We start from the raw sequence: 25,698 nt of genomic DNA, 5'->3' as shown, positions 1-25,698 counted from the left end.
GATAGAGATGGAGTCTCTCCATGTTGGCCCGGCTGGTCTTGAACTCCTGACCTCAGGTGATCTGCCCACCTCGGCGTCCCTAAGTGCTGGGATTACAGGCGTGGGCCACCACGCCTGGCCAGGTTTTTTTCTTCAGAAAAACCGCCTGAAAGAAGGAGGGCAGATCTTGCTTCCATATATCACAAGTTGAAAATTTAAGTCAAGGTTATATGGTTCATCTATGCCATCAGAAGGTGGTGTGGCCAGTATTAGAGCCCAAGGCTCCTGTCTGCCAGTTGGGTGGTCTGTCCATACCCCACGCCTCACCCCCTCCCTGCCAGTGATGTGGAAGGTCGGAATGTTGGCGGTGCCCATCCTCACCTTCCTGCTCACCTTCCCTGACTTAGGTTCCTGAGAGAGAAGACCAGGCATAGCTTGGCCGGATGCACCTTTCTTTTTTTCCAGCAAAGCCTCCACCCTGATTCCCAGCCTTCTCTATTTTGGTAATTAGACTAAAAAACTTGGAAAAATGGTGAAGGTGACCGTTAACTTGCTGAAAGTTTGTACAGGAAACATTTGTGTTTCATCCCTGCAAGTGGAAAGGAGGGCTATGGGTATAAGAGATTGGATTTTTGATGATTGTTCTCAAAACCCAGTGTTTACCTTAACTACTGCATACCACTTGCTCGGTGCACCCATTTTCTTAACTGTCCAATCCCATGCCCCATTAACTGTCGGGAAATGAAAATCATAGACCTGTCTACCCGCAATTTAGAAATTGACAGAATGTCTAGCAAAAATATCAAGGAGAAATAAAGTAAGATAATTTATAGCAAGTAAAATGTATTTCAGTAGGTATGTGCTTCGACATGTACTCAAGAAGACAATGCCGTTAGATTGTCCCACCTAGATGTAGAGGCTCTATAAAAGCTGCAAACGGAGTCTGATGAAAAAGCATTGTACTAGCAATCCAAATACCATAAGGAGCACTGTAGTAGTCACATGGTTTTCTGAAATGGTGAACATCTATTAGTAAAATTCCAAACAAAGCAAGAAACAAAACACACAAAAAAACCCAAATTTGATTTATGTTGTCATTGTGTTGTAGAAAATTTGATGTATATTAAAGCTGCATAAATGAGTCATGTGTATATAAAGAGCTGTATTAGGATTTAGGCCCAGATGGTTATAAATGGACTTTTTTTTTTTTTTTGCCAATGTGAATGCCCAGTGGGATGTTTTAAAAGTCATGCAGGACAAAAGTTGTAGGATGCAGGACAGTTCTTTGTTGTGCAGGATTGTTGTGGAGTTTGCCTGACAAAAGCCAAGGAAGGGTGTCCTCTGAATTACTGTGACAATCAAAATTGCCCCCACAAATTTAGAAAACATCTTCTAGATAGCGATGCCACCTTTGTGGAAAACCTCTGCCTTAAACACTTCAGAAAGACACAGAAACCTAAGGACCCCAGGAAAACAAAGACTTCTCGACCTTTCAAACCAGGAGCCTATAGTCTTGTGACTTCATCATCTAGAGAGGCTGGAGGGGGCAGGGGGGCAGAGAATGTCTACTGTATTTTTGCCCCAAGGCTAAGAGAAATTTTTAAACCTTTATCTTGCCTGTATCTGCTTGCACTCTCTGTTCTGCATTCCTGTGGTTGCATTTTTTTACATTTTGTTTCTGTTCACTGTCCTTGTAGCTTGCTGGGGAGGCACTCTTTAGACTAACTTTAATCGTTGCAAAAAAGGGGTTTGAAAACTGATGGGCCTTTGTGTATATGTGTAGTAAGATATACACAACACAATTTACCTGATGCAAGTTTTTAATGTAAGTGATTTGTGACTGTGCAAATATATGACTGAAGTATTGTGGTATATAAATAGTAAATATTGTATGTCTTTCAGTCACTTTGGAGGATGTAATTTTGTTATAAATGATAATATCTTGATAATTGGGTTTATGAATTTCACAAAGTTAATCTTTAATTGTAATGAAGATCACAAAGGAAGATAATATTCACCTCTTACTGTATGATTTCAGGAATCTGTATTTTCATTTTCTGTTCTCTCTGAGGCAGCGTTTTGATGCAAGATACTCGTAAATTCAGATTCTCCGGCTCTGATGCAGAGTGACTGTGTGATCTAAAACAAATTAATAGATTTCTCTGAGACTTACTGTAAAATGTAGTCATCAGTTGTATGAAGATGCAGATTTTTTTTTTTTTTTTTTTTTTTGGCAACTGAGTTTCATTGTGTCAGCCAGCCTGGAGTGTAGTGGCGCGATCTCGGCTCACTGCAACCTCTGCCTCCCGGGTTCAAGTGATTCTCCTGCCCCAGCCTCCCAAGTAGCTGGGATTACAGGCACCTGCCACCATGCCGGGCTAATTTTTGTAGTTTTTAGTAGAAATGGAGTTTCCCCATGTTGGCCAGGCTGGTCTCAAACTCCTGACCTCAGGTGATCTGCTCACCTCGACCTCCCAAAGTGTTGGGATTACAGACCTGAGCCACCGCACCTGACCAAAGATGCTGATATTTGATAGCATGATTGTCAGGATTAATGCACTACACATCTGACATAGTTTTATTATAGTACTTGTTCCTGTGCATACATATTTTTCATGCAGTGCAATCATACTGCTGATAAAAATTTTGTCTTTTTTTACTTGACCTAATGTTTCCATAGTGTAAACAAATTTCATAATTACTCTTCTAAAAGTATTGAAGTAGACTTATGACATTCTGTTACCAAAATATACTGCATAGTACATTATGTCCTTCCTTTATATAAAATGAACCAGAAATGTACCTGCTTCTCTTGAGAAAGAAATGTTTTTAAAAACCTCGGTTCTTGAGATAACTATGTCATCAAAACCAAGAAGAAACAGAGCTGAGTTGAGTCGGAGGAGTGGGCAGTTGGTAGGCTTGCCAGCTGAGTGGTGCGCACACCAGCCTGAGACTGCAGCCTTCAGTGGACAGATTTGCGTGTTATGAACATTTGGATTGCACAAAAATCGTCAGAACTATAAATCTGAGACTTTCAAGGATATACTATCCTTCAGCTAAAGATGATTTCAACATACATGAGCAATTTCAGTTGTGTTTTGTAATTTTATCATTTAAAAAATGATGCTGCTGAATAGATTTATTCATACATTGCTCTTTCCTTCACTAGTAGTAGTACTTCAGGTTAAATCTCTAGTAGATTTACCCTATTAAGTGACACAAATCTTTTATAGTACTTGATGTAATTGCCAAATTGTTTTTTAAAGGTATTGTATCTCTTTATATGGTCCCCACGTAAGTAATTTTAGCTGTCTATAACTAGGGATTTTTCTTTTAAAGTGCTAATTTAATAGGTTAAATATTGATTTCAATTTATATTTATTTGATTATTAATGAATTTCAATATTTTTGTATATTTATAGTGTTTCCTCTTATTTATTCATCTTTTTCTTTAGTTAAATTATAAGATCATTTACCAATTTGAGCCTTTTCAGGGAAAATTAGACTTTTATTCTAATCATATTATTCTGCTTTTTCTTTCAGCTCCAGTAATAAACCGATTCACAAGGCGTGCCTCAGGTAAGTCTGATTATATTATAGATTTTGTTTACTAATGGTGACATTTTAAAAAGATAATATTGGACAAGAAGATACAAAGAATAATTGCTGTATAGTAAACCTTTATTTGTCAGTTATTTTCCCCAGAAAACACAACTATCTGGTATAATCACTATCTAGGAAGCAATTGAAAATGCCCTCTGAGTGGCTACACTGGAAGTCACACTGTGTACTAAACTGGTGGGCCTTTTTAAATGGAGACTGTCAGCCTAGGGTGTTATTCTTGCTCTTGATAGAATTACTACCTGCATAATTGTGTGATTTACCAGCCATAATCTAGAAGCAGTGATTTAGCAGATGAGTAAAGGACACCTTAGAAACAGTGATGAGTGTTTGTTTTTTTGTTTGTTGGTTTGTTTTTATAAGAGGGTTTTTAATAAGGGACAGGAGAACTCTTAAAATGCAGATATAAGAACATGTCGTTATGGGGCCATTTAGAATAGGAGCAAATTGCTTCATGTTTGTTTGTGCCCCTGAGGCTATTGCTGGTTTAAATATACCACAGTGCCCTAATGTAGTCAACTTGATAAGCCTTAGCCATTAACAAGGGCTTACATTAGGTTCAGTATACTGTGTACTATTTAAACTGCTGGGGAGGTATGAGACAGAATTAAGACCACTTCTATCCAAAATGGCTTAAGTAAAATGAGTTTGGGCATTGAGATAAACTGTTATTTAGAAAAATCACCATATGGAATATCTTCTCTGAATAAGAGGACAGATGAAGTGAGGGTAATATTTGATTTGAAAAAATTACTCTTTAAGTATACCTGGAAATTTTTTGTTAAACCTAAGATAAACATTTCACACAGATCATCTTTGGAGTTTATATAATACAAATGAGTCATTTACTTCACAATATTACCTTATTTATACCTGTGCTATAATATTAAAGACATTTTAATGTTGAATTTTATTTTTGATTTGTCGGCAGTTACTGGTATAATTTACTCTTGTTATATAGTGAACAGGTCTATAAGGATAATGTGCTACATTGGAATAACATCTGCTTTATCGTTCTGAGTTTTTTGTCATCTCAAGGCATATTTATTTTAAATGTTGAACACAACTGTAGATTGTAATGCCTTTTGTGGAATGAGAGGTTATGTTTATGTCAGAAAGGCATCAAATTTTATCCCAAAGAAGAACTATCAAGTGTGATCATATTCTAGTGTAGTGGTTCTTTATGAGCAGTGGTGGGAACAAGGGAGGAAGAAGAGAGAATCAGTATTCTGATGCCTTGTCTTCATGAGGTGAAATTCTTTCAATAGAAACACAGCTAAGAGTCATAGAATAAATAATCACCCTTTCTACCTCAAAATAAATGTCTCAAACCTTATGACAAGTGACATTTATTTCTGGGCATGTTCCATTAGTATTTGTTGTACAATATGCGTATCATTGGCCAGGCGCTGCGACTCACGCCTATAATCCCAGCACTTTGGGAGGCCGAGGAGGGCGGATCACGAGGTCAGGAGATTGAGACCATCTTGGCTAACATGGTGAAACCCCATGTCTACTAAAAATACAAAACCAAGATTAGCTGGGCGTGGTGGCAGGCTCCTGTACTCCCAGCTACTCAGGAGGCTGAGGCAGGAGAATGGCATGAACCTGGGAGGCAGAGCTTGCAGTGAGCCAAGATCGTGCCACTGCACCCCTACCTGGGCGACAGGGCGAGACTCCATCTCAAAAAGAAATTAATTGATAGATCAGGGGCTCCAGGGTATAGGTTAGTTTTGAAATGCCATTATTTTATACCCCACCCCCATGTGTGTCCATGCGTTTTAGCAAGACTTGGCCAGAAATGTAGAGATGATGTAATGCCACAAACAAATACACATTAAAATCAAATGTTGCATTTATTCCCAGAATGACAGGTAACAAGAAATGTCAGTGAAAACAACAGGAAACAATTTGGTATAAATAAGATGATACCAAGTTCCGGAGTCACGCTATATATAGCAGTAAGCCTTAAAAGGAGTAAAATTGTTATCCCAATAATATAATATGCTGGAAACCATTAGGAGAATGAATCTTGACATTAATTATTAGAAAAGAGAACTAACTTATGGAGTACCAGTGATGGATCAGGCACTTTACTCAGCATTTTATATACAGTTTTAGTCTTTCAGGCAAGGAAAATAAAATTATTTAATACTTTGGATTAAAAAAGCAATGGTATAAGAAAAAAGGGAAGAGGATTTATTTAATCATCTACTTGTCTGTATTTTATTTGAGACTTTATGTCTTGTAAAAGTTTGTCTAAAACTTTTTTGGCAAAGAATATAGAAACAGTCTTAAGACATCCTGAGGAGGAAATGCTACAGTTTTTTTGTTAATTTAATTTAGTGGCTAATATGAGGTTTAGTAGTAGAGATGCACTTTTTTTAAAAGTAACATTTCCTGAAAATGAAAAAGAAATGAGTATCTTCTCAAAATGCAGTCAATAGTATTTGATAATTCAAAAGATTTCTTATGATACCTTTTCTGACTGAGTTTTATTTCAGAGATACTTTTTCTTTTCATAACCCATAGAACTTTAATGTAAGAATGGTAATTTAGGGGAAGAAAGTAAGTCAGGTAAAATCAACCAGACGTCTGTACGATGTAAGAGTTTGTTTCTTATTCATCTATTTTTAAATTAAAGTTACAACAGTAAATGCTATATATATATTACAACAAAAATACCAAATGTGTAGTGCTAGGTGTTCAGTCATTATTGATTCAAAAGAAAAAATTACTTTGAATTATAATTAATAACTCATTAACTGACTTTCCTATATCTTTGAGTTTTTGGCTTTTGATATTCATACTGCATTTATCAAACATAAATATTTCAAACCTGAATAATTTAAACAAAACATTTCCCCTTCGTATACCTTTTTCTTTTGTTGTGAAGATGAGAGGAATGTTTATGCTTAACAGATACATTCTTTAGGATTATTGTTACACTTTTAAGAACACTATTTGTGCTATAGTCTCTTGTCTTCTTCATGTGTTCAGTGCTGGCCCACAAACCTGTCAGTTTTTATTATTGTAAGTGAAAGGAATCAGTTTCACTCAGTATTTTCAAACAGAATTCCTAGTATCTTAAGAGTTTGTAGAGGCTTCAGGGTTGTATAAGCCAGCATCCTACTTGGTACAGGAGTGCAAGGCATGTAAAGACATGACTAATGGAGAGAAGCATAGATGGGCACCAGAAGAATAGGACCCAACTTTACTGATTAGATTGGGTAAGTTCCACAAAACATGATGAAAAACTGTCAGATTTCTTCTGAATTCCAGATATATCTCTGATATCATCCTGACAGCACCCCATAACCTTATTTTTAAACAGTACCTCATAGTCGCATTTTTAAACAAAAGAAAAGAAATACTGCTTTTGGTCTCTTAAAATGCTCTTCAGCTCTTAATATCCCTTCTTATCAGTACATCCTTAATACAGAGAGGCCTGTTGTGGTGGCTCACACCTGTAATCCCAGCACTTTGGGAGGCCATGGTGGGCGGATCACTAGAGGTCAGGAGTTCGAGACCAGCCTGGCCAACTTGGTGAAACCCCTTCTTTACCAAAAAATACAAAAATTAGTCGGGTGTGGTGGTGTTTGCCTATAGTCCCAGTTACTTGGGAGGCTGAGGCAGGAGATTCACTTGAAGCCTGGAGGTGGAGGTTACACTGAGCTGAGATTGTGCCACTCCAACGTGGGCGACAGAGTGAGACCCTGTCTCAAAAAATAATATAAAATAACAGATAAATCATTATCCATAATCCATTTTATTTTATTTGTTTTTGAGATGGAGTCTTGCTCTGTTGCCCAGGCTGGAGTGCAGTGGCATGATCTTGGTTCACTGCAACCTCCGCCCTCCCAAGTTCAAGTGATTCTCTCAAGTAGCTGGGACTACAGGCGTACGCCACCATGCCTGGCTAATTTTTGTATTTTTAATAGGGACAAGGTTTTACCGTGTTGGCCACGCTGGTCTTGAACTCCTGACCTCAGGTGATCCACCTGCCTTGGCCTCCCAAAGTGCTGGGATTGTAGGTGTGAGCCACTGCGCCTGGCCACATAATCCATTTTACAATATGGGCTTTTTGTTTTTTGGAAGATGATTATTTTTGGTGGAAAATTGAAATAATATATCATTTGTTGTTGTGAGTATTAAAAATTAGTGGCGGTGGCTGGGCACTGTGGTTCACACCTGTAATTTTGCCACTTTGGGAGGCTGAGGCAGGTGGATCACCTGAGATTGGGAGTTCCACACCAGCCTGGCCAACATGGTAAAACCCTGTCTCTACTAAAAATACAAAAATTAGCTGGGCTTGGTGGAGGGCGCCTGTAATCCAGCTACTTGCCAAGAATCGCGGTGCGAGATTCGCTTGAACCTGGGAGACAGAGGTTGCAGTGAGCTGCGATTGCGCCACTGTACTCCAGCCTGGGTGACAAAGGGGGAGACTCCATTTAAAGTAAATAAACAAATAAAAATTTAGTGGTGGTAGTAGAAGTAGTAACTCAGTAAATATTTTAAGAGTAAAGCTTTAATCAAGAAATAATCCTGTTGCTTCACTGATCACCTAATATATGGGAAAGATCCTAGGGTTTGAAGTTGTAGTGACTAGAGTTTTCCCATTTTCTCTGTGAATTTGCATGTAAGTTGTTTACTTCTTTGAGTTTAATTTTATTTATTTTCATTTCTTTCAGCTTGGGGATCTTAACAGCTATATTCAAACTTGTGAGGGTTTAATTGGATGATTTTTATTATTTTTTAATTTTTAATTTTTTTTTTTGAAATGGAGTCTCACTCTGTCGCCAGGCTGGAGTGCAATGGCATGATCTTTGCTCACTGTAACCTCTGCCTCCCGGGTTCAAGCGATTCTTCTGCCTCAGTCTCCTGAGTAGCTGGGACTACATGTGAACACCACCACTCCTGGCTAATGTTTTGTATTTTAGTACAGACAGGGTTTCACCACGTTGGCCAGAATGATCTCAGCCTCCTGACCTTGTGATCCACCCACCTTGGCCTCCCAAAGTGCTGGGATTACAGGCGTGAGCCACCATACCTCGCAATTTTTTTTTTTTTTTTTTTGACAGGATTTCACTCTGTCACCCAGGCTGTAGTGCAGTGGCATGATCTTGGCTCACTGCAGCCTCCACCTCCCAGGCTGAAGTGATCCTCCCACCTCAGCCTCCCTAGTAACTGGGAGAACAGGTGCGTGCCACCATGCCTAGCTAATTTTTGTATGTTTTATAGAGATAGGGTTTCGCCATGTTGCCCAGGCTGGTCTTGAACTCTTGAGCTCAAGTGATCCACCTGCCTCAGCCTCCGAAAGTGCTGTGACTATAGGTGTTGGGTGATTTTAATAAAGCCCCCAACAGAGAGTCTAGGCTTTTCAAAAGGTTAGCTGTCAGCCCTCTTCTTATGAACATGGTTTAAAACAAAGCAATAAACCCCTCAGCTTTTTGCCTTAGCCTGTCAGAATAAAGCCTTAGAGAGTCATAACACTGTTTAATAGTAATCCTTTAATATGGGCATCTTTTTTATTGTTTACACATTATAGGTTTTTAAAAAAAATGTAATGGTTTTCCTCTGTGGTTTTGTCTCTGAACTGGGGAGGGGCTAGAAATGTCCAGTTAATCTTGAGACAATGCCTTGCATCATGAGGTTGGAACTCTGAATTTTTTTTTAATCGTAAGATACTGTTTTGAAAAAGTTACCCTTCTAGAACAGTTTAAAGAGTTCAGTGAGCACCTTTATCTAGGCTCTCCAGTTGCTGATATTTTGCCTCATTTGCATGCTGTCTCCCCTCCATCTTTACATGGGCACGCAGTCTTTTATTTTTTATTGAAACTTTTAGGAATCCTAAATACTTCAGCCTGTATCTCCTAAGAAAAAGGACATTCTTCTAGTTAATATAACACTGAAGAAATTTAACCTTGGATACAATACTATTATCTCATACAGAGTTTAGAGTCAGATTTTCTCTGTTGTCCTATCATGGTTTTTTTTCCCTCTCTTTTAAATTCTAGCTAATTCAAGGATTTTTAAAATTACATTTAATTGTCATGACTCAGTTTTTCTTGCCTTTCATAAATTGACTCCCTGAAGTTTTTGAAATTTGCTTTTTCAGAGTTTTGAAGGTTATTCCTAACCATAAGGCAGTACCCTATACCGCCTGTTATGCATTCATAGATGGCATTAGCACAGCTGTTGTTTGGTCTGTATGCCCCACCGACATCCATGAAATCTTTGCATTGACATTTACTATGCTTTCAAGGACTACTGTTGAGCATTACTTGTTCTAATAAGTAATTATTTCTTATAATAGAAAGATTTTCTTTTCTTATATAATTAACCACTGTTTAATTTTTTGCCATAGTATGAACATTGAATTTTATAGTATATTTTTAACAGAGCTAAAATTTTATAGTTTTTTCTAAACTATGATGTAGAATAATCCACAGGTGAAATTAATCTTTAAATTTCAGTCTCGCCTACTGTATAAAATGTGATATTACAAATCTCAGTGAAATCACCCTGAACAGAAATGATTAGTTCCCAATAAATTAGTGAAATAGCAGAAGTTCAGATCTTGTCTTGAATCTGATTCAAGGAACATATGCTTCCTTGATTCATGGAACATATGCTTCCTTTTGTTTTGTTTGGGAAATATTTTGTAGCCTTGGTGTTCATTGTTTCTACTTTAAGGTTATTTGACGATAACAGCTTTTAACCCCCAAATTATTTTTTTCCAGAGGTCATTTCTATATTGTCAAACCAGTTTTCTGGTATAATTATAGTTACATTCATATTTTGTTTTTTGAAATTAGTTTCCTTTTTAGTAAGCCTGGTAATCACCAATACTTGGGAATGCATATTGGGAGAATACTACTTTAATTAATGTACTAGTTTATTCAGCAGACATTTACCAAGTCCCTCTTGTGTGTCAGGGACAGTGCTGGGGATGCCACAAAGAATAAGATACAGTCCTTACAAAGTGCACAGTCTAGCAGGGAAGCTGATGATGACTCATAGTGTCGTAAATGCCGTAATATCCTCAAAGTGAAAAGGAGAAAACATACAGTTCTTCCAGATCCTGCCTCACAGAAAGGGTACTGTTTGTGCTGTCTTTAAGATTTATAACGTTTTACCAGGACTATAAGGAGAGAGAATATTCTAGGTATTTCTATTCAGTATTACTGTAAAAAGTCCATTTTCACCGTATGTTGCTGTGCAGCTTGCCTCTGCCATCAAGCACCTATGGTATGGAGTGAGCATACCATATGTGCATGCCCATTGGCTATGGACAGCAGGGACTTAAGGCCTTTCATCCTTTAATTTAGCATTGCTTCAAATTGTTAATGTCTGCCTTGCCAGGAGAGGCTGTACAGGCTCTGGAATCAGACCAGGGTTGGAATACTAGCTCTGCTGCTCACCTATCTACGTATTAAAAGTGTGTGTGTGTGTGTGTGTGTGTGTGTGTGTGTGTATCCTTAGTAACCTTTCTAAGGCTTAGTTTCTCTGGGTATGAAATGGGGATAATACCTAACTCACAAGATGATTGTTGTAATGAAACAGTAGATAACCCATGAAAAACAGATTCTTGAGGCTGGGCTCAGGGGCTCACGCCGGTAATCCCAGCACTTTGGGAGGCCGAGGTGGGTGGATCACCTGAGGTCAGGAGTTCAAGACCAGCCTGGCCAACATGACAAAACCTTGTCTCTGTTAAAAATATAAAAATTAGTTGGATATGGTGGCACTTGCCTGTAGTCTGAGCTACTTGAGAGGCCGAGGTGGAGGAATCGCTTGAACCAGGGAGGCAAAGGTTGCGGTGAGCCAAGATTGCACCACTGTACACTCCAAGCCTGGGCGACACAGTGGTACTCCATGTAAAAAAAAAAAAAAAAAAAAAAAAAGGAAATGGCTTTAGGACTGCAGAGTTTGACATGAAGAGTTAGTCAGAAGGATAACATCCAAGGTGAGGCTGAAATCAAGGGTCAGAAAGACAATTTGACTGAGGCAACAGGATGAAACAATAGGTGTCAGCCCTGGGCAAGGGAGGTGGGAAGACAGGGTGGAGGGTGGGACCTAAGGAGGTTCTCTGAGATGCCAGGGCACAGGCCTGGGGACTTTTGTCCAGGCTTGTTCCTTGGGTGGGATGGAAGCCATTTAGGGAGCCTTCAAGTCACTTCATGCATCTGTTATCTCTCAGTGCCCACACTAGTATTATAATAAAATGGGTTCTCCCCTGTGATTCATTATGAATAATCCAAGTGAACAGTGCAAGTGCTGTTCCTGGCTCATCTCCAGCCTCTTGCCCCTCCTGCTCCACACTCTAGCAGTGCTTGTTTGCTGATACTTGTTAAGCAACCTTGGGAATTGGAGCCCAGTGGAATCTGTGGCAGTGTTGAGTCTCAGATTCTTTTTTGTTAGGCCCTGGAATGCTGATAAGCTACCTCAAGGCTAATGAGAAATTAGATTATCTCTTGAACTTAATTGCATTTTCTCAGAGTTCTCTTAGAGCCCTCCAGAGAAAGGAGAAAGGAAGATAGTGAAAGCAGCTGTTCGGGTGGGGGCATGGTGGGAAGGGAGGATCCTTCCGCACCTGTAGTGTCCTCAGACTCTTCACACTGGTGGTTTTGCCAGTAGATGTGGAAGGGCTTGGAAGATAATACATGGGAATTGTGTAACCCACCAAACCCTGTGTGCCTTAATTACAGGAACACTGCCACTGCTGGGGAAAGTGGGTCAGGGAGTTAGATCTATAAAATAGGTATGAGTAGCTAGAATAGACATTTAGACATAGTGCAACCATTCTTTAATTACAAGCAGAGTTTAGGTCACTACTTCACCAACTCTGTGTGAAGGACCAGTTTTTCGTTTTTGTTTTCCCAATGCACTACAGACCAGTACTTTTGAGAAATATAAAACTGCCACAGCAATATCAAATTGCTATAATTGTATCTAAACACTCTTTTACTCTCTGTACTTACCTTGTTGCAGATTGCCATGGCTTAGGTGATACAACCATGGTGTGCACTATGTGAGATATGAAAGTTCTCACAAAAAGCTTTTATAAAGGAAGATTGCACATTTATCTAAAAGAAGTGATTATTTTTTTTAAAAAACTAACGCACTTACCTTATTTTGCTAACTTGGCATTTTGTCAGGACAACCTGCATGAATGAATGGTACCATCAGAGTTGTCGAATGGTGGTGTGTGGCAACCCTGCTCCAGGCCCATGGCGTGCCTGCGTTCTCCCCCAATATATGCCTGCTCATATTTGGAGCATACCATGGGCTCTCTTGTCTAGCCTTGCTGTAGCTCATCACATTCCCTGCCATCCCCTCCCTCCCTCCCTTCCTTCCTTCCTTCCTTCCTATACTGTTGCTATTACACATCGTTTGATGTTGTAGTTGCTTGTTCACATGTCTTTTTCCCTATGCTAAACAGTGAGGTTCATAATTAATGGACTGAGAAACAAGGGCACTCCGGATGAGGTCACAGAAAAAATAGAATGCGAAGTAAGGAAATGAGAATGCAAGGAGGATGGGAAGATTTTGCCAGGCATGTGTGTAGAGCGGTGTGAGATTCCTGAGGTAGCGTGTGCTGGGGTAAGGACCAGTGTGAATATAGTTACAGGGTGAGACTGCTAAACGGCAGGTTGAATGACATTTTATTTGATTTAAGGAAGCCAAGGTAAGTTGAGGATGGGCTCTCAAATGGGTTGTCAACTTGGACATTGACTGTCTGTGATGATGGTGGCATGTTGGAATGAAATGAAAACTGTGAGCCAGGTACCAGGCAGGAAGTGGCATCTGTTTGCCGTGGCTCTCCGAGGAGCACAGAGGTTTCAGTGGGAGCACTATGGAGTGGTCCAGATGTCAGTGTGGGGAGCCACAGCGTGCCCTCACTATCTTTCAGATCCCACTGTGTGCGGGGAGTGGTGCCCTCTAAGAGAAGGAGTGTTCTTGGAGAAGAACCAAGTTTCAACCAAGGCATAGAAAAGTCAGTAATATTTTATAAAAGAATGTGAGGGTGTGGGGAATGTGTTGGGAAGGAGGGTAGTAGTGGACAGAAGGAAGCCACAGGGCAGCATTTCATTTGAGGAAATATTTACGAGCAATTACCATTGCCAGGGATTACACCAGGCACAGCAGTATACATGCTGTGCCCTTGAAGTACTTGCAGTCTAGGGAAGCTTAAGGCGTGGGGAGATGAAATTGGGGAAAAGATGGTGGTCCAGAGGGTCTTTCTTCTTGTGGATGACCAAGGGTGACAGAGAAAAGAGGACATAGTTGGATTGATAGTTTTAGGTTATAATTTATTCACTGTAAATATTTGTTTAACTAAACTTTCCTTAAGGCTAACTCTGACAGCTTCCCAGTGAGAGCACTGTAACCTTCTGATATTTACCTTAGGTACAGAAGGCAATATGATGTAGAAGTAAAGAGGCTGGATTTGGAGCTGTTTTTAAATTTAACAGTCAAATATTCAACGAGGGCGTACAATATGTTGGGCACTGGGCTGGGCCCAGGGAAGGCAGATATAGTTTAGGATCTTAGGTCCATCATTTATTAGCTGTGTGACCTTGGGCAACTTACCTAAATGACCTGTAAATCCGGGTTGCGGTTATTCTGGAAGAGAATACACGCAAAGCTTTTAGCATAGTGTCTGACACATTTGAGTGCTAAATAAACTTTTATTTATTATTAGACTGGATTTTTCAAATTTTAACTTGATAAAAACACCATAATTTTAGTGTGTCTTCTTTCCTCCTGTAACTTATCACATCTAATGTTAATTGGCCAAAGTGCATAATTTTGTGTATGTCTTACAACTAACTCCCCTCCCCCAAATTTGGATTAACTTAACATTGTATTGTTATTTGTGGGGGAGAGCAAAGATTTCTCTGAAATGTAACATCCTTTAGCTTTTTAGATGAAAACAGAAAAGCAACTTCAGTCTCTCATCATAAACTGTATTTGTAGACTATAGTTTTGAAAACAAACTGATCCACCTTTAAAAAATCTAAACTGGTATTTTAAACAGGTGTGTGCAAATGCAGTCTCCCCACCCCCACCTCATCAGCATCTTGAACCAGCTACTTCTTCGGAGCTGACTACTAGAGAATGTTACGATCATTGGGTTGTAAGTCTCATCTCTGAGAGCCCAGCAATATGTTTTATACTAGCTAATCATTTGATAATGTTTTATAATATTTTAAAAATTAATACTGTAACTAAAAACCAAAATATATATTCAGGTCTTATCTTCCCTTTACCGATAAGAATCAGGGTGTTCCCCTTCCCTGCCCCTCCCTGAATTAGTTTTTCCATTTTATCATGAGTTACTAAAACCAGAGAACACTGATTTTAAGGTTGTTTTACAGAAACAGAACCATAAAATTGACAAAAAATTAAAATATACATTAATGGTACAGTATATTGTTTTCAGAATAGTGGAAAGAAAGGGACTTTCATTTGAAAGACTGAACAGCTTAAATGATAGTGTTGTTAGACGTGTTTCAAGGAATTACAAAATGTTGTCTTTATTGACCATCAAAAAAGGTAGAGCTGACCTTCTCCTTAGATATTTTAAAACAGAATTCCAAGTTATAGCTCCCCTTTAAAAACAGGTATAGATACTTTAATATGTGCATTGCCTAACAGAGTACATAGGCTGCAAACACAGCAAATATACATGGCTTTTATGTTGTGAGGGCAATTTTTGAACAACAACTTACCAGATGGGCTGAGTTTTAGCAGGTTGCTGAGTGGTAATCTGCAGTAGAAATGGAAAACTTAAGTTTGCCATAACTACTCTTGTGGCTTTCTAAAAATAAACTGCTACTTTCAAGTTACCTATTTGGTATTTTCACTTTATTTAGATTTTGTGGATCTGACAGTTTTCTTTTTATAAAGTTGATACATTACTGCCTACAATTTACCTCTGAATTCTGTACCATGAAAATAATGTACTTTATTTTCATGTTACTTTAAAAATGATATTGCTTCTTACTTGCTTATATTTATCATTCTCCCCATTTGTGTCCTTAGAAACATTTGTTTCAATTGCTTTGCTTTTATTAAGTACATTTATATGAAGAGAGCTATTTAATGTATTTTAAATATGCTTCTTAGAATTGAAAGCTTTTCTTAGAATAATGAAGACATTTGTAATTCAGAATTATATTTTATTGACTAAAAAATAAGCATTCATGTTATATTACATAGACAATTAATTAGAAGTTAAGTGAAATTAAAATTTTCCTTTAGTTAAATTATTTTTATTTTTATTTTTTAGATGGAGTCTTGCTCTGTTGCCCAGGCTGGAGTGCAGCGGTGCAGTTGGCTCACTGCAACCTCCACCTCCCAGGCTCGAGCGATCCTCCCTCTGCAGCCTCTTGAGTAGTTGGGACCACAGATGCATGCCACCAAGCTCAGCTAGTATTTCTTTGTATTTTTGGTAGAGACTGAGTTTGACCACGTTGTCGAGGTTGGTCTTGAACTCCTGAGCTCAAAGAATCCACCCGCCTTGGTCTCCCAAAGTGTTGGGATTACAGCTGTGAGCCACCGTGCCTGGCCTAATGATTCTTTTAGAAGGGATCTTGGTGTTAGACTTTATAGTTGGTGAGACTGAAGTGTCTTAGATGGAGGTTGTACCTGCAGGAGAGTCGCGATGCGTGTCTCATCTATGACAGTGATTCTGAGGCAGAGGTTGCTATAAGTTTTGAAGGTAACCTGCACGATTGACTGTGTGCCAAGTGCCGTTTCTCAACTTTGCTTTCCCCAAGATGACCTATGAGAATCACTAGTGCAATATTTGAAGGGAGTTTTCTTATCTCCATTTTACAGGTGTGGAAACTGAGGCCCAAATAGTTTACTTTTTATTTTTATTATTATTAATTTATTCCTTAATACTGAGTCAAACCTATTTTTTGTTGTTGTTGTTGTTGTTTTGAGATGGAGTCTCACTCTGTCACCCAGGCTGGAGTGCAGTGGTGTGATCTTGGCTCACTGCAACCTCTGCCACCTGGGTTCAAGCAACTGTCCTGCCTCAGTGTCCCAAGTAGCTGGGATTACAGGTGCCTGCAGCCATGCCTGGCTAATTTTTATCTTTTCAGTAGAGATGAAGTTTCACCATATTGGCCAGGCTAGTCTCGAACTCCTGACCTTGTGATCCACTCGTCTCGGCCTCCCAAAGTGCTGGGATTACAGGCATGAGGCACCATGCCTGGCCAAACCTAGTTTTTAACTATTTTATTAAATGACATTATAGACTAATAGGACTGTCACATTCTTGATTACTGAGACCAAATCATACAAGTGTTTTTGGCTGTTCTGCAGGAAATGAAATCAAACCACTTCTATTTTCTCCTGTTACTCTTTTTATCCTGAGTCTTGAAATTATGTTAAATATTTTTTTTCACTAAATTCCAATAAAGCAGAGAAAAGGCAATTGTTAGGTAATTTGTAGTACCAGCATTGTTTTTCTATACATACTGTTATAGGTGAAGCATTTAAATTATTGTTGTTTTGGTAACAAGTTTTTTACATTTTAAAGTTGTTCTTTATATTTTAATCAATTCATCATTCAAAGTTATGTGCTCCAAATTACAAAGTAGTTCACATTTTAATGCTTTTAGCAGTCAATTTGAGTGATTCAGATTAGTTTTGATCTAAATTTAAATGTTATCATATTATCTTTTCAGCTAGAAATCTGAAAATATCTTGTCGCCAACCAAATTAGTGGATATATATCTAGAAATATGTAAAGCATAGTATTCATTTATGCAAATAGGAAACTAGTACATTTTTAGGAGTGATTTGCTTACAGTTTAGTCCAGTTTATTATTGCTCTTTGTTTCTCCCTGGATCGGGGGGAAAACGCTTAATAAAGGGGAAATCAATTTAACTCCTATTACAATGACTACCGTCTATATACTTTTCAAATATTTGCCAATCAAACAGAAGATTAATTTATAGTAAGGGAGATGCTAAGAACTGAGGAAGTCATGTTTGCTTGGTTCACAGAATTGTGATTATTAAATACCATTCTCCTTTGTAATTATGGATCCTATGAAAAATAAAAGATCTGCTTGTCTCTGTGTAACTCAGAATGGATGAGACCTGTCTTCTCAGCCATCTAAAAGCAATAATGTTAGACACTCTATGATGATTTGGAAGAAGTTAAGGAGAGGGAGGAATGTACAAGGGAGGTGGGCATGGATGGAGCGGTGGGTGGGAGGTGATGATTGTACTAATTTTCTGTGTTTTAATTTGAAATCATCTCCAACTTCCATATATTCAGCAGGAGTAAGTCAAAATACTTTTTTGGCCTTTTTAATGATGAGGTCATGTTTCTCACTGTAAGGTTCAATTATCAAAATTTTTCCAAAATGTAATATTTATGAATCAATCTTTTTTATAGTTGTGATTAGTATATACATATATGTTACATCATTAAACACTTTTATTATAAAATTGATAAATGCTTATAGTAAAAAAGTCAAGTAGTACAGAAGAGTATAAAATGAAAACAAAAGGTTCTGTCTCTGCAATGTTCCCAGTCCCAGTCCTAAAAAATAGCCATATCTGTTAGTTTGTTGTGTATTTTCTTGGGTGTTTTTATGCACATACACATTTAGTTGAAATTAAACTTATGTCCAATGTTTTGAACATTGTCTTTTTCACTTAACGGTGTATTGTGTTCCATTTTCCATGACCTTACTTCTAAAGGTACCTCTTGCTTTTTAATGACTTACAGCCACCTCTTGCTTCTTAATACTTCTTAATAGTGTCCCATTATATGTATGTATTGAAATGTATATAACAAGGGTATTTAGGTTTTAGGTGCAAATAGCTACATAATTTTCTAAGTACATCTACAGGATATATTTTTTAGAAGTGGAATTGCTTAATCAAAGCAGCATGAAATTTGAGCATGTGGGCCAGACACGGTGGCTCACACCTGTAATCCCAGCACTTTGGGAGGCTGAGGTGGGCGGGATCACGAGGTCAGGAGATTGAGACCATCCTGGCTAACACGGTGAAACCCCATCTCGACTAAAAATACAAAAAATTAGCTGGACGTGGTGGCGGTTGCCTGTGGTCCCAGCTATTCGGGAGGCTGAGGCAGGAGAATGGCGTGAACCCAGGAGGCGGAGCTTGCAGTGAGTCGAGATTGCACCACTGCACTCCAGCCTGGGCAACAGAGCAAGACTCCGTCTGAAAAAAAAAAAATTTGAGCATATGAAATTTGTATAGGCATTGTCAAATTGCCCTCTAAAATAGTATACTGATTTGTATTCCCATCTTAGGTTTAACACAGTGTAAAACACTTGATATTACAGAATTTTGAAATGTCTGTTAATTTGCTAGGTCTGTTATATTTCAGTTGACATTTCCTTATTTATGAGTGAAGCATAGCCCCTTTTAATTATTGTTGACCATTTATATTTTCTTGTGTGAATTTCCTGTTATTTTTTTTTTCTCTGATTTGTAAGTGTACAGATCTGAGGTTCAATGGCTTTGAGTTCAGATTGGGGCTTTACTACTAACTAGTTGTTTGACCTTGAAAGGGTTATTTAGTCTGAACTTCAGTTCATTATCCGTAAAATGTGGTAGTAAGAGTGCCTAGCTCATAAGGTATTGTTAATTAATAAGATAATGAATATAAAATACTTAACCCATTTCCTAAAGTATAGTGAGAATATATGTTTGCTAGTAGCATTACTAACATTTGTAGGGTTTTTTTAAAATAAAAAGTAGAATTTTTCAGAAATGTCTTTTTTTTTTGAGACAAACTCTCATTCTGTTGCTGAGGCTGGAGTAAGTATAGTGGTGTGATCTTGGTTCACCCCTAAGCTCAAGTGATGCTCCCACCTCAGCCTCCCACAAGCTGGGACTACAGGTGTGTGCCACCACGCCTGGGTCATTTTTGCATTTTTTTGTAGATATGGGGCTTTGCCACATTACCCAGGCTGGTCTTGAACTCCTGGGGATCAAGTGATCTGCCAAGCTGGGCCTCCCAGAGTGCTGGGATTACAGGCATGTGCCACCTCACCTGGCCCGAAAATGTCTTTATAGCATCTATATGATCATTTGGTTTACTTTTTAAACATACTGGTAAGGTAAGTTATATTAATAGATTTTCTAATATTGAACTATCCTTATATTCCTGGAATGAACTCTGCTTGGTCATGGCATATTGATTATTAATTCTGTTCTTAAAATATAACTAACATGTAACAACTATTGTTTAGCACAAATTAAAACACGTTTTTAAGATTATATGTACTTTATGGCTTTAATATAATTTACAGAATAGTTTTATAAAATTTCATTGAAACTTTTTCACACATAGGAAAGTGTTATATGTTCTGTTACGTGCCTTTTAAGAACATATGCCCCTCCGAAATAGTATATTATTTTGACAATCTAAGTCCTGTTACTTAACATTGATTTTAGATTGAGAATCTAGCAGAAAGTGAAATAAATACATAGAGAACATTTATGTAATTCACATTTAATGTTTTTTTTTTCCCTAAAAGCATTTTCATCCATCAAATATGGACTTTTTTCTTATTTCCTCCTTTTAAACTTGAAAAGTACTATATTAAGGGCATTAGAAACATGGTTCTGCATAGGATAAAGACATTTCATTTTGAAAAAGAACTTGGGTTCCATTTTGCATACAAACTTTAATATAACTAGAACCTGGAATTCCAGTAAGAACCACTTTACATAATCATAATAGTTATTTATTTAGAGCTTACCATGAGCCAGGAGCTTTTCTAAGTGCTTTATGTGTGTTAAATCGTTTTATTACTTAAGTGCAGCTCTATATGACAGGCACCATTATTGTTCTAATGTTACCAGTAAGGAAACTGATCCAGAGAGGTTAAGTCCTTGCCCAAGCTTACACAATGACTGATGGGCAGAGACAGGATTCAAATTCAGGCATTCTGCCTGTAATCCCAGTACTTTGGGAGGCTGAGGCAGGCAGATCGCATGAGCTCAGGAGTTTGAGAGCAGCCTGGGCAACGTGGTGAAACCCTGTCTCTTTTCCTTACTTTCTATTTATATTGCCACCACTCCGGTTATCACACATTTAGATTACTTATAGTGCTGCTAGGTGATCTCTCTTGGATTAATTTTCCTCTTCTTTTCTCACTCACCTGGTACCTCTCTGCCCTAACATCCCACATATGATAAAGTTAATACATTTTAATTTGATATTCAACTCAGAGGCCTCAAGAACCTACAGTCTCAATCACTCTATTAACCCCATTTTCTATTACACCTGCCACAAACCCTCATATAACCAAGCTGTGCCTGCCTACTGTATACCAAACATTCACTGATTTACAGTATGTCATGTAATTCTCTCATCAGCTTTTAGATACTATTATTATTCCCATTTTAAAGAAATGGAAACTGAGGCACAGAGAAATTAAGTAACTGGTCGAAGGGACCCACAGTTTATCAGGAGAACAGTCAGAGTTTGATTCCAGTGAGTCACTCGTCAGACGTGGGTTCTTCAGCATGGTCTTTCATAGGGCCAGAAACCTCGTTCAGGTATCCTATACAGTTATTTTGAATCAGAATCTGTGGGGTGATTTATTTCTCTAGTGAGTGACGCCTAGCACCTATTTACATGGTCAATCAGAGAATGCCTCTCTCAGGAGCTGACATTTCAGCCAAAACCTGGGAAGCACAGAGTGGAGGGTGAGGGGAGAGGAGAGCATTCCGGGGAAAGGAGATGGTGTGTGCAAAAGTCTGGAGCTTATTCTAACCTCATTCGTCAGCAGTGTGAATGTTTATCTTTTTGACATCATTCTTACGTCTTTTGGCAGCTTAAGCCAAATATATCAATCTATTTTTTGAGGTTTACTCTTCATGTGATTCTCATACAGTTGGCATCTATTTATTTATTTGTGTTATGTTATGTTATGTTACGTTATGTTATGTTATGTTATGTTACTTTAGTTCGAGACAGTCTTGATCTGTTGCCCAAACTGGAGTGCAGTGGTGCGATCTTGGCTTATTGCAGTCTCCTCTTCTTGGGTTTAGATGATCCTCCTGCCTCAGCCTCCTGAGGAGCTGGGACTACAGGCATGTGTTACCATGCCCAGCTTATTTTTGTAATTTTAGTAGACATGGGTTTTGTCATGTTTGCCAGGTTGGTCTCGAACTCCTATCCTCAAGTGATCTGCCTGCGTTCGCCTCCCAAAATGCTGGGATTACAGGCATGAGCCACGGCACCCAGCCGGATATAGGTTTTAATAATCATTTTGGGAGGCCGAGGTGGATGGATCGCCTAAGGTCAGGAGTGTGAGACTAGCCCGACCAACGTGATGAAACCCCGTCTCTACTAAAAATAGAAAAATTTCCTGGGCACGGTGGCCTGTGCTTGTAATCCCAGCTACTCGGGAGGCTGAGGCAGGAGAACTGGTTGAACTTGGGAGGTGGAGGTTTCAGTGAGCCGAGACTGTGCCACCGTACTCCAGCCTGGGCGATGGAGCAAGACTCCATCTCAAAAACAAACAAAAAAATAGTCACATTTTTACACATGAGGAAAATTGAGATGCATAATATTTAGCAGTGTATAGAGGTCATATAGTAAGTGGCAGGAAAAAAATGGCAGAGATGGGATTATGCTTCAGTTTCTCTGAATTCTGTGCTCTTTCCTCATACTGTTGATCAGTCATTCTAGATATAACCATGGATAATAATTTATACTCCTCCCATAACAGATGGATTTATCTCCCTAACAAGGTTCTACATTAGTAGAGTTTAGGGACCCTGTTTAGTACTTGCCTCCCTCATAAACACCAACTACTGCCTTATATATAAATGGTCAGTAAATAAAAGTTGTTTCCATGTATCAGTTTTGCTAAAGCCAGAGGCATTTCAGCATTTCAGACCGTTTTTCATATGATAAAATAAAATTTCGATAGTTAAAAAGTTATTTTCAGGGTACATGCATCATTTTTCTAAAAATGATAAAGCTATTTATAAAGAAATACCAGGCAGTGGTTCTGAAACTCATGGAACATAAAAACTAAATTAAAGATCTAAGGCCAACTTTACTTGTTTTGCAGATTTATTCATTTGCTCAGCAAAATTTGTTGAAAGAGTAATTTCAGTTTTGCAGACTATCATTTACATTCTCTACTAGCACAGATAAGCAGATAAAACAGTCATGGACGCTCCTTTCAGAACCACACATGATTCCCGAGTTATGTATCATCCATTCTGTGGTTATAGTTCTATTGACTAGTCACTAGCATTTGAATCTGTCATCTTGCAAATACTACTTTCTAATCAATGACTGAGCTTTGGTTTTATTCTCAGTTACTTTTGGTAACTGGTTTGTCTTGTTTTCTTGTCATGATTTTTTGGAACACGTACTCTTCTTAACATCTGAATTCTCTTTGGTTGTAAGTGACTGCGGTGTGCAAACACCTGGAATTCGATCAAGTGAAAAGGGGGTTTATTGAGATGGCAGGGGTGTGGTTCACAGAATCACCAAGTCACAGCAACGGTGGGAGTGCAGTTGGACTTCAGAAGCAACTGGAACCTGGTTTTGAGCCCTGTTAGGAATCTCTCCATCTCTTGCCTCTGATTCTCTCTTGCCATCAGCTACTTTCTCCATATGGTGAGGAGCATTGCCACTGCAGTTCCACATTTTACAGCTGCAGCAAGAAAGAGATGGACCTGACATCCCCTCTCATTCAAGGCTTCCCCAGAATCCCAGGAAAGCATTCTAATTAGCCCAGCCATCCTGGATTGACCTGGAAGTTGTCTCATTTGCCCATATGGGGTCTGCTATGGCACAGGGCTCAGAAACCCTGACCTCACCTGGAGCTAATTTTGACTGACCCATGTCAGCTTATGAGAACCATATCTGCCAGCTGATTTTTAGTTTAGACTGGCTGCCCTGAAGAAGCCCTCTGTCTGTCTTTGCCGAAGGCAGTATCTCTGTTGGCTCACTGAGCTTCCTTTTCAGCCTAAGGGGACATCTGCAGTTTACTCAGCACGTTTGCAAATCTGAGAAAACTGACAATCCCTGAGCTGCTTGTGTGAGGGAAGCTTAAGTCACCTGTTTCACCACCTGCTGTGCAACTGCAGGTGACCCATTTGGATGTGTCTTTTTCTGTTGAGAAACATTGCTGTTTATAAAAGAATAATACTTAACATAGAATGACAAGAAATAACAATACTAGACAAACGTCATTTCTCTTTAGAAGAGTAGGACCATTATGTTGCATATCAGTTCTTCTAGCTACTGAAGGAAAAGGTCCCAAAAAAGAAATAACACTTTACATTTATACCACAAGTTTTTCAAAGAGATAAACTGGGAGGCTAAAGGTCACTGTCATCTTTCATCTTATGAACTGTTTTTTGATGTTATTTTCTTCAGAACATTAAGAGCAGACAACCACCTGGTTCCCTCATTATGCAAAATTATTGCATTTTAAGATCAGATTGGATGTTATTTCTAGAACTGTAAGCGTTTCTAATTTGTAAGAGCACTTTTTTTTTTTTTTTTTTGGTGCAAAAAGATCGTTTCTGGAATAATTATACTGTAATAACTGTAGAAGAGATAGTTTTATATGTGGTTGGTTGTGCTGTCACTTTACTTAAATTCAAAGCATTTATAATTATTCACTCTTTGCATGACATTCTTTTGTGCATTCTATGAGATTGCTAAAGGTAAGTAAGGTATAGCTTGTGCCCAAGTCCTAGAGGAGCTAAATGGGTATGATGAATCTCCTCCCAGAGGAAAGTGCATCATGACAAATGTCACCTACCCTGATTCTACTAAACATATCCCACAGAGAGCACAAGCACAAAGGAGCTGCATGCACATTCCGCTCAGTGAGTCTGTGCCCTGCAGTAGGTGGACAGTGAGAGCCTGTGAATGTGAATCTGCCGTTCCTGCAGGCTCACTTGGTTCCTGCATGCCTCCCAGAGTGTGAACATTTCTAGGACTTAAGGGTACCCATTTTCCATATAACATGGCATCTAAATGTGTCAGAAGTAACTTCTAGTGCTTAGAAGGAAAAGGCAATCAGTTTTAATGGTGGAAACAACACTGTTTTGGACTTCTTGTGAGACTATGTGACAGTCTCCAGCAGTGGCTTCCTATGGAATTTTCAAGAATAACCTGGACGATAGAAGATTTTTGCCTCATATGTTGTTTAGGCACCCACGTAAGATGAGAGTCTACCGAAACAGAAACATAAATAAGGTGCATTTTGTGTTTCTACGTAGAAGAGAGTATTTAATCCTAACTGGTGTATTTATTTTGGGGAAAAGTGTCAGGGAGGATGTGACATTTGAGCAGAGATTTGAAGGAAGAGAAGGATTTTTATAGGTGGGAATGGGTAGTGGAAGGAATAAATTTCCAGCTGAGCAAACCATGCAAGTTAATATGATATTCAGGGAATAGTGAATAGTCTAATAAGGTTTGGAATATGTGGGCTTTGTTATAGGAAGAAGAGAGGCCCTAAATATAGGTTTGGATCAGATTGTGGGGGAGGGTAGCCTTGAAAGCCACTGTCACTGTAAGAGTTTGGATTTTATTTTGTGTGTGGTGGGGAACCATTAAATATGTGTGTGTGTGTGTGTGTGTGTGTCAGAGAGTGAAATTAGCAGATATATCATTACTAGAAATGGTCAGGATAGAATCCTGAAGTTTCAAAATAGATGGTTATAGTCCTCCCTGTTCCTTTCATCGTGATCGTTATCCAGGAAGCAGCTGAAAGGAGATGATTTCTTTCAGGAGATAGCTGCATTTAAAGATTAAACACTCTTATTAAAGTGTGTATGGAGGAAATGAGGGACATAGACTATCAGCCCATTGTGCTGCTATTACCTATATGTTATATATGTTGTAAACCTAACAATTCAGTGATACAGTTGGTGCTTTATGAAATTTGATGTCTTAAGGAAATTAAGAGAAGAGCAAAAATTTATATTTAGTCTTTTCTATTTACTCACATATTTAAATTGTAAAAAATTTGTCTATGTATTTTTATTATAATTTTAAACATAACGTAAAATTTACCATTTTTACCATTCTCAGGTGCATGGTTC

At 38.5% G+C, this 25,698-nt stretch overlaps 1 protein-coding gene across 1 annotated transcript in view; it reads left to right on the top strand.

Annotated features, from left to right (window-relative positions):
- Positions 1-25,698, top strand: part of PRKAR2B (protein kinase cAMP-dependent type II regulatory subunit beta) — a 112,565-nt gene that overhangs the window by 20,135 nt on the left and 66,732 nt on the right. Inside the window, exon 2 of the mRNA XM_003896456.5 lies at positions 3,523-3,558. Coding sequence (XP_003896505.2) covers positions 3,523-3,558 — 36 coding nt within the window. The remainder of the gene's footprint in view (positions 1-3,522; positions 3,559-25,698) is intronic.

The sequence above is a fragment of the Papio anubis genome, chromosome 4 (assembly GCF_008728515.1).
Source record: "Papio anubis isolate 15944 chromosome 4, Panubis1.0, whole genome shotgun sequence".
Lineage (NCBI taxonomy): Eukaryota > Metazoa > Chordata > Mammalia > Primates > Cercopithecidae > Papio > Papio anubis.
Note: the sequence above shows the minus strand (reverse complement) of the source record. Positions and strands in the feature narration are given on the sequence as shown.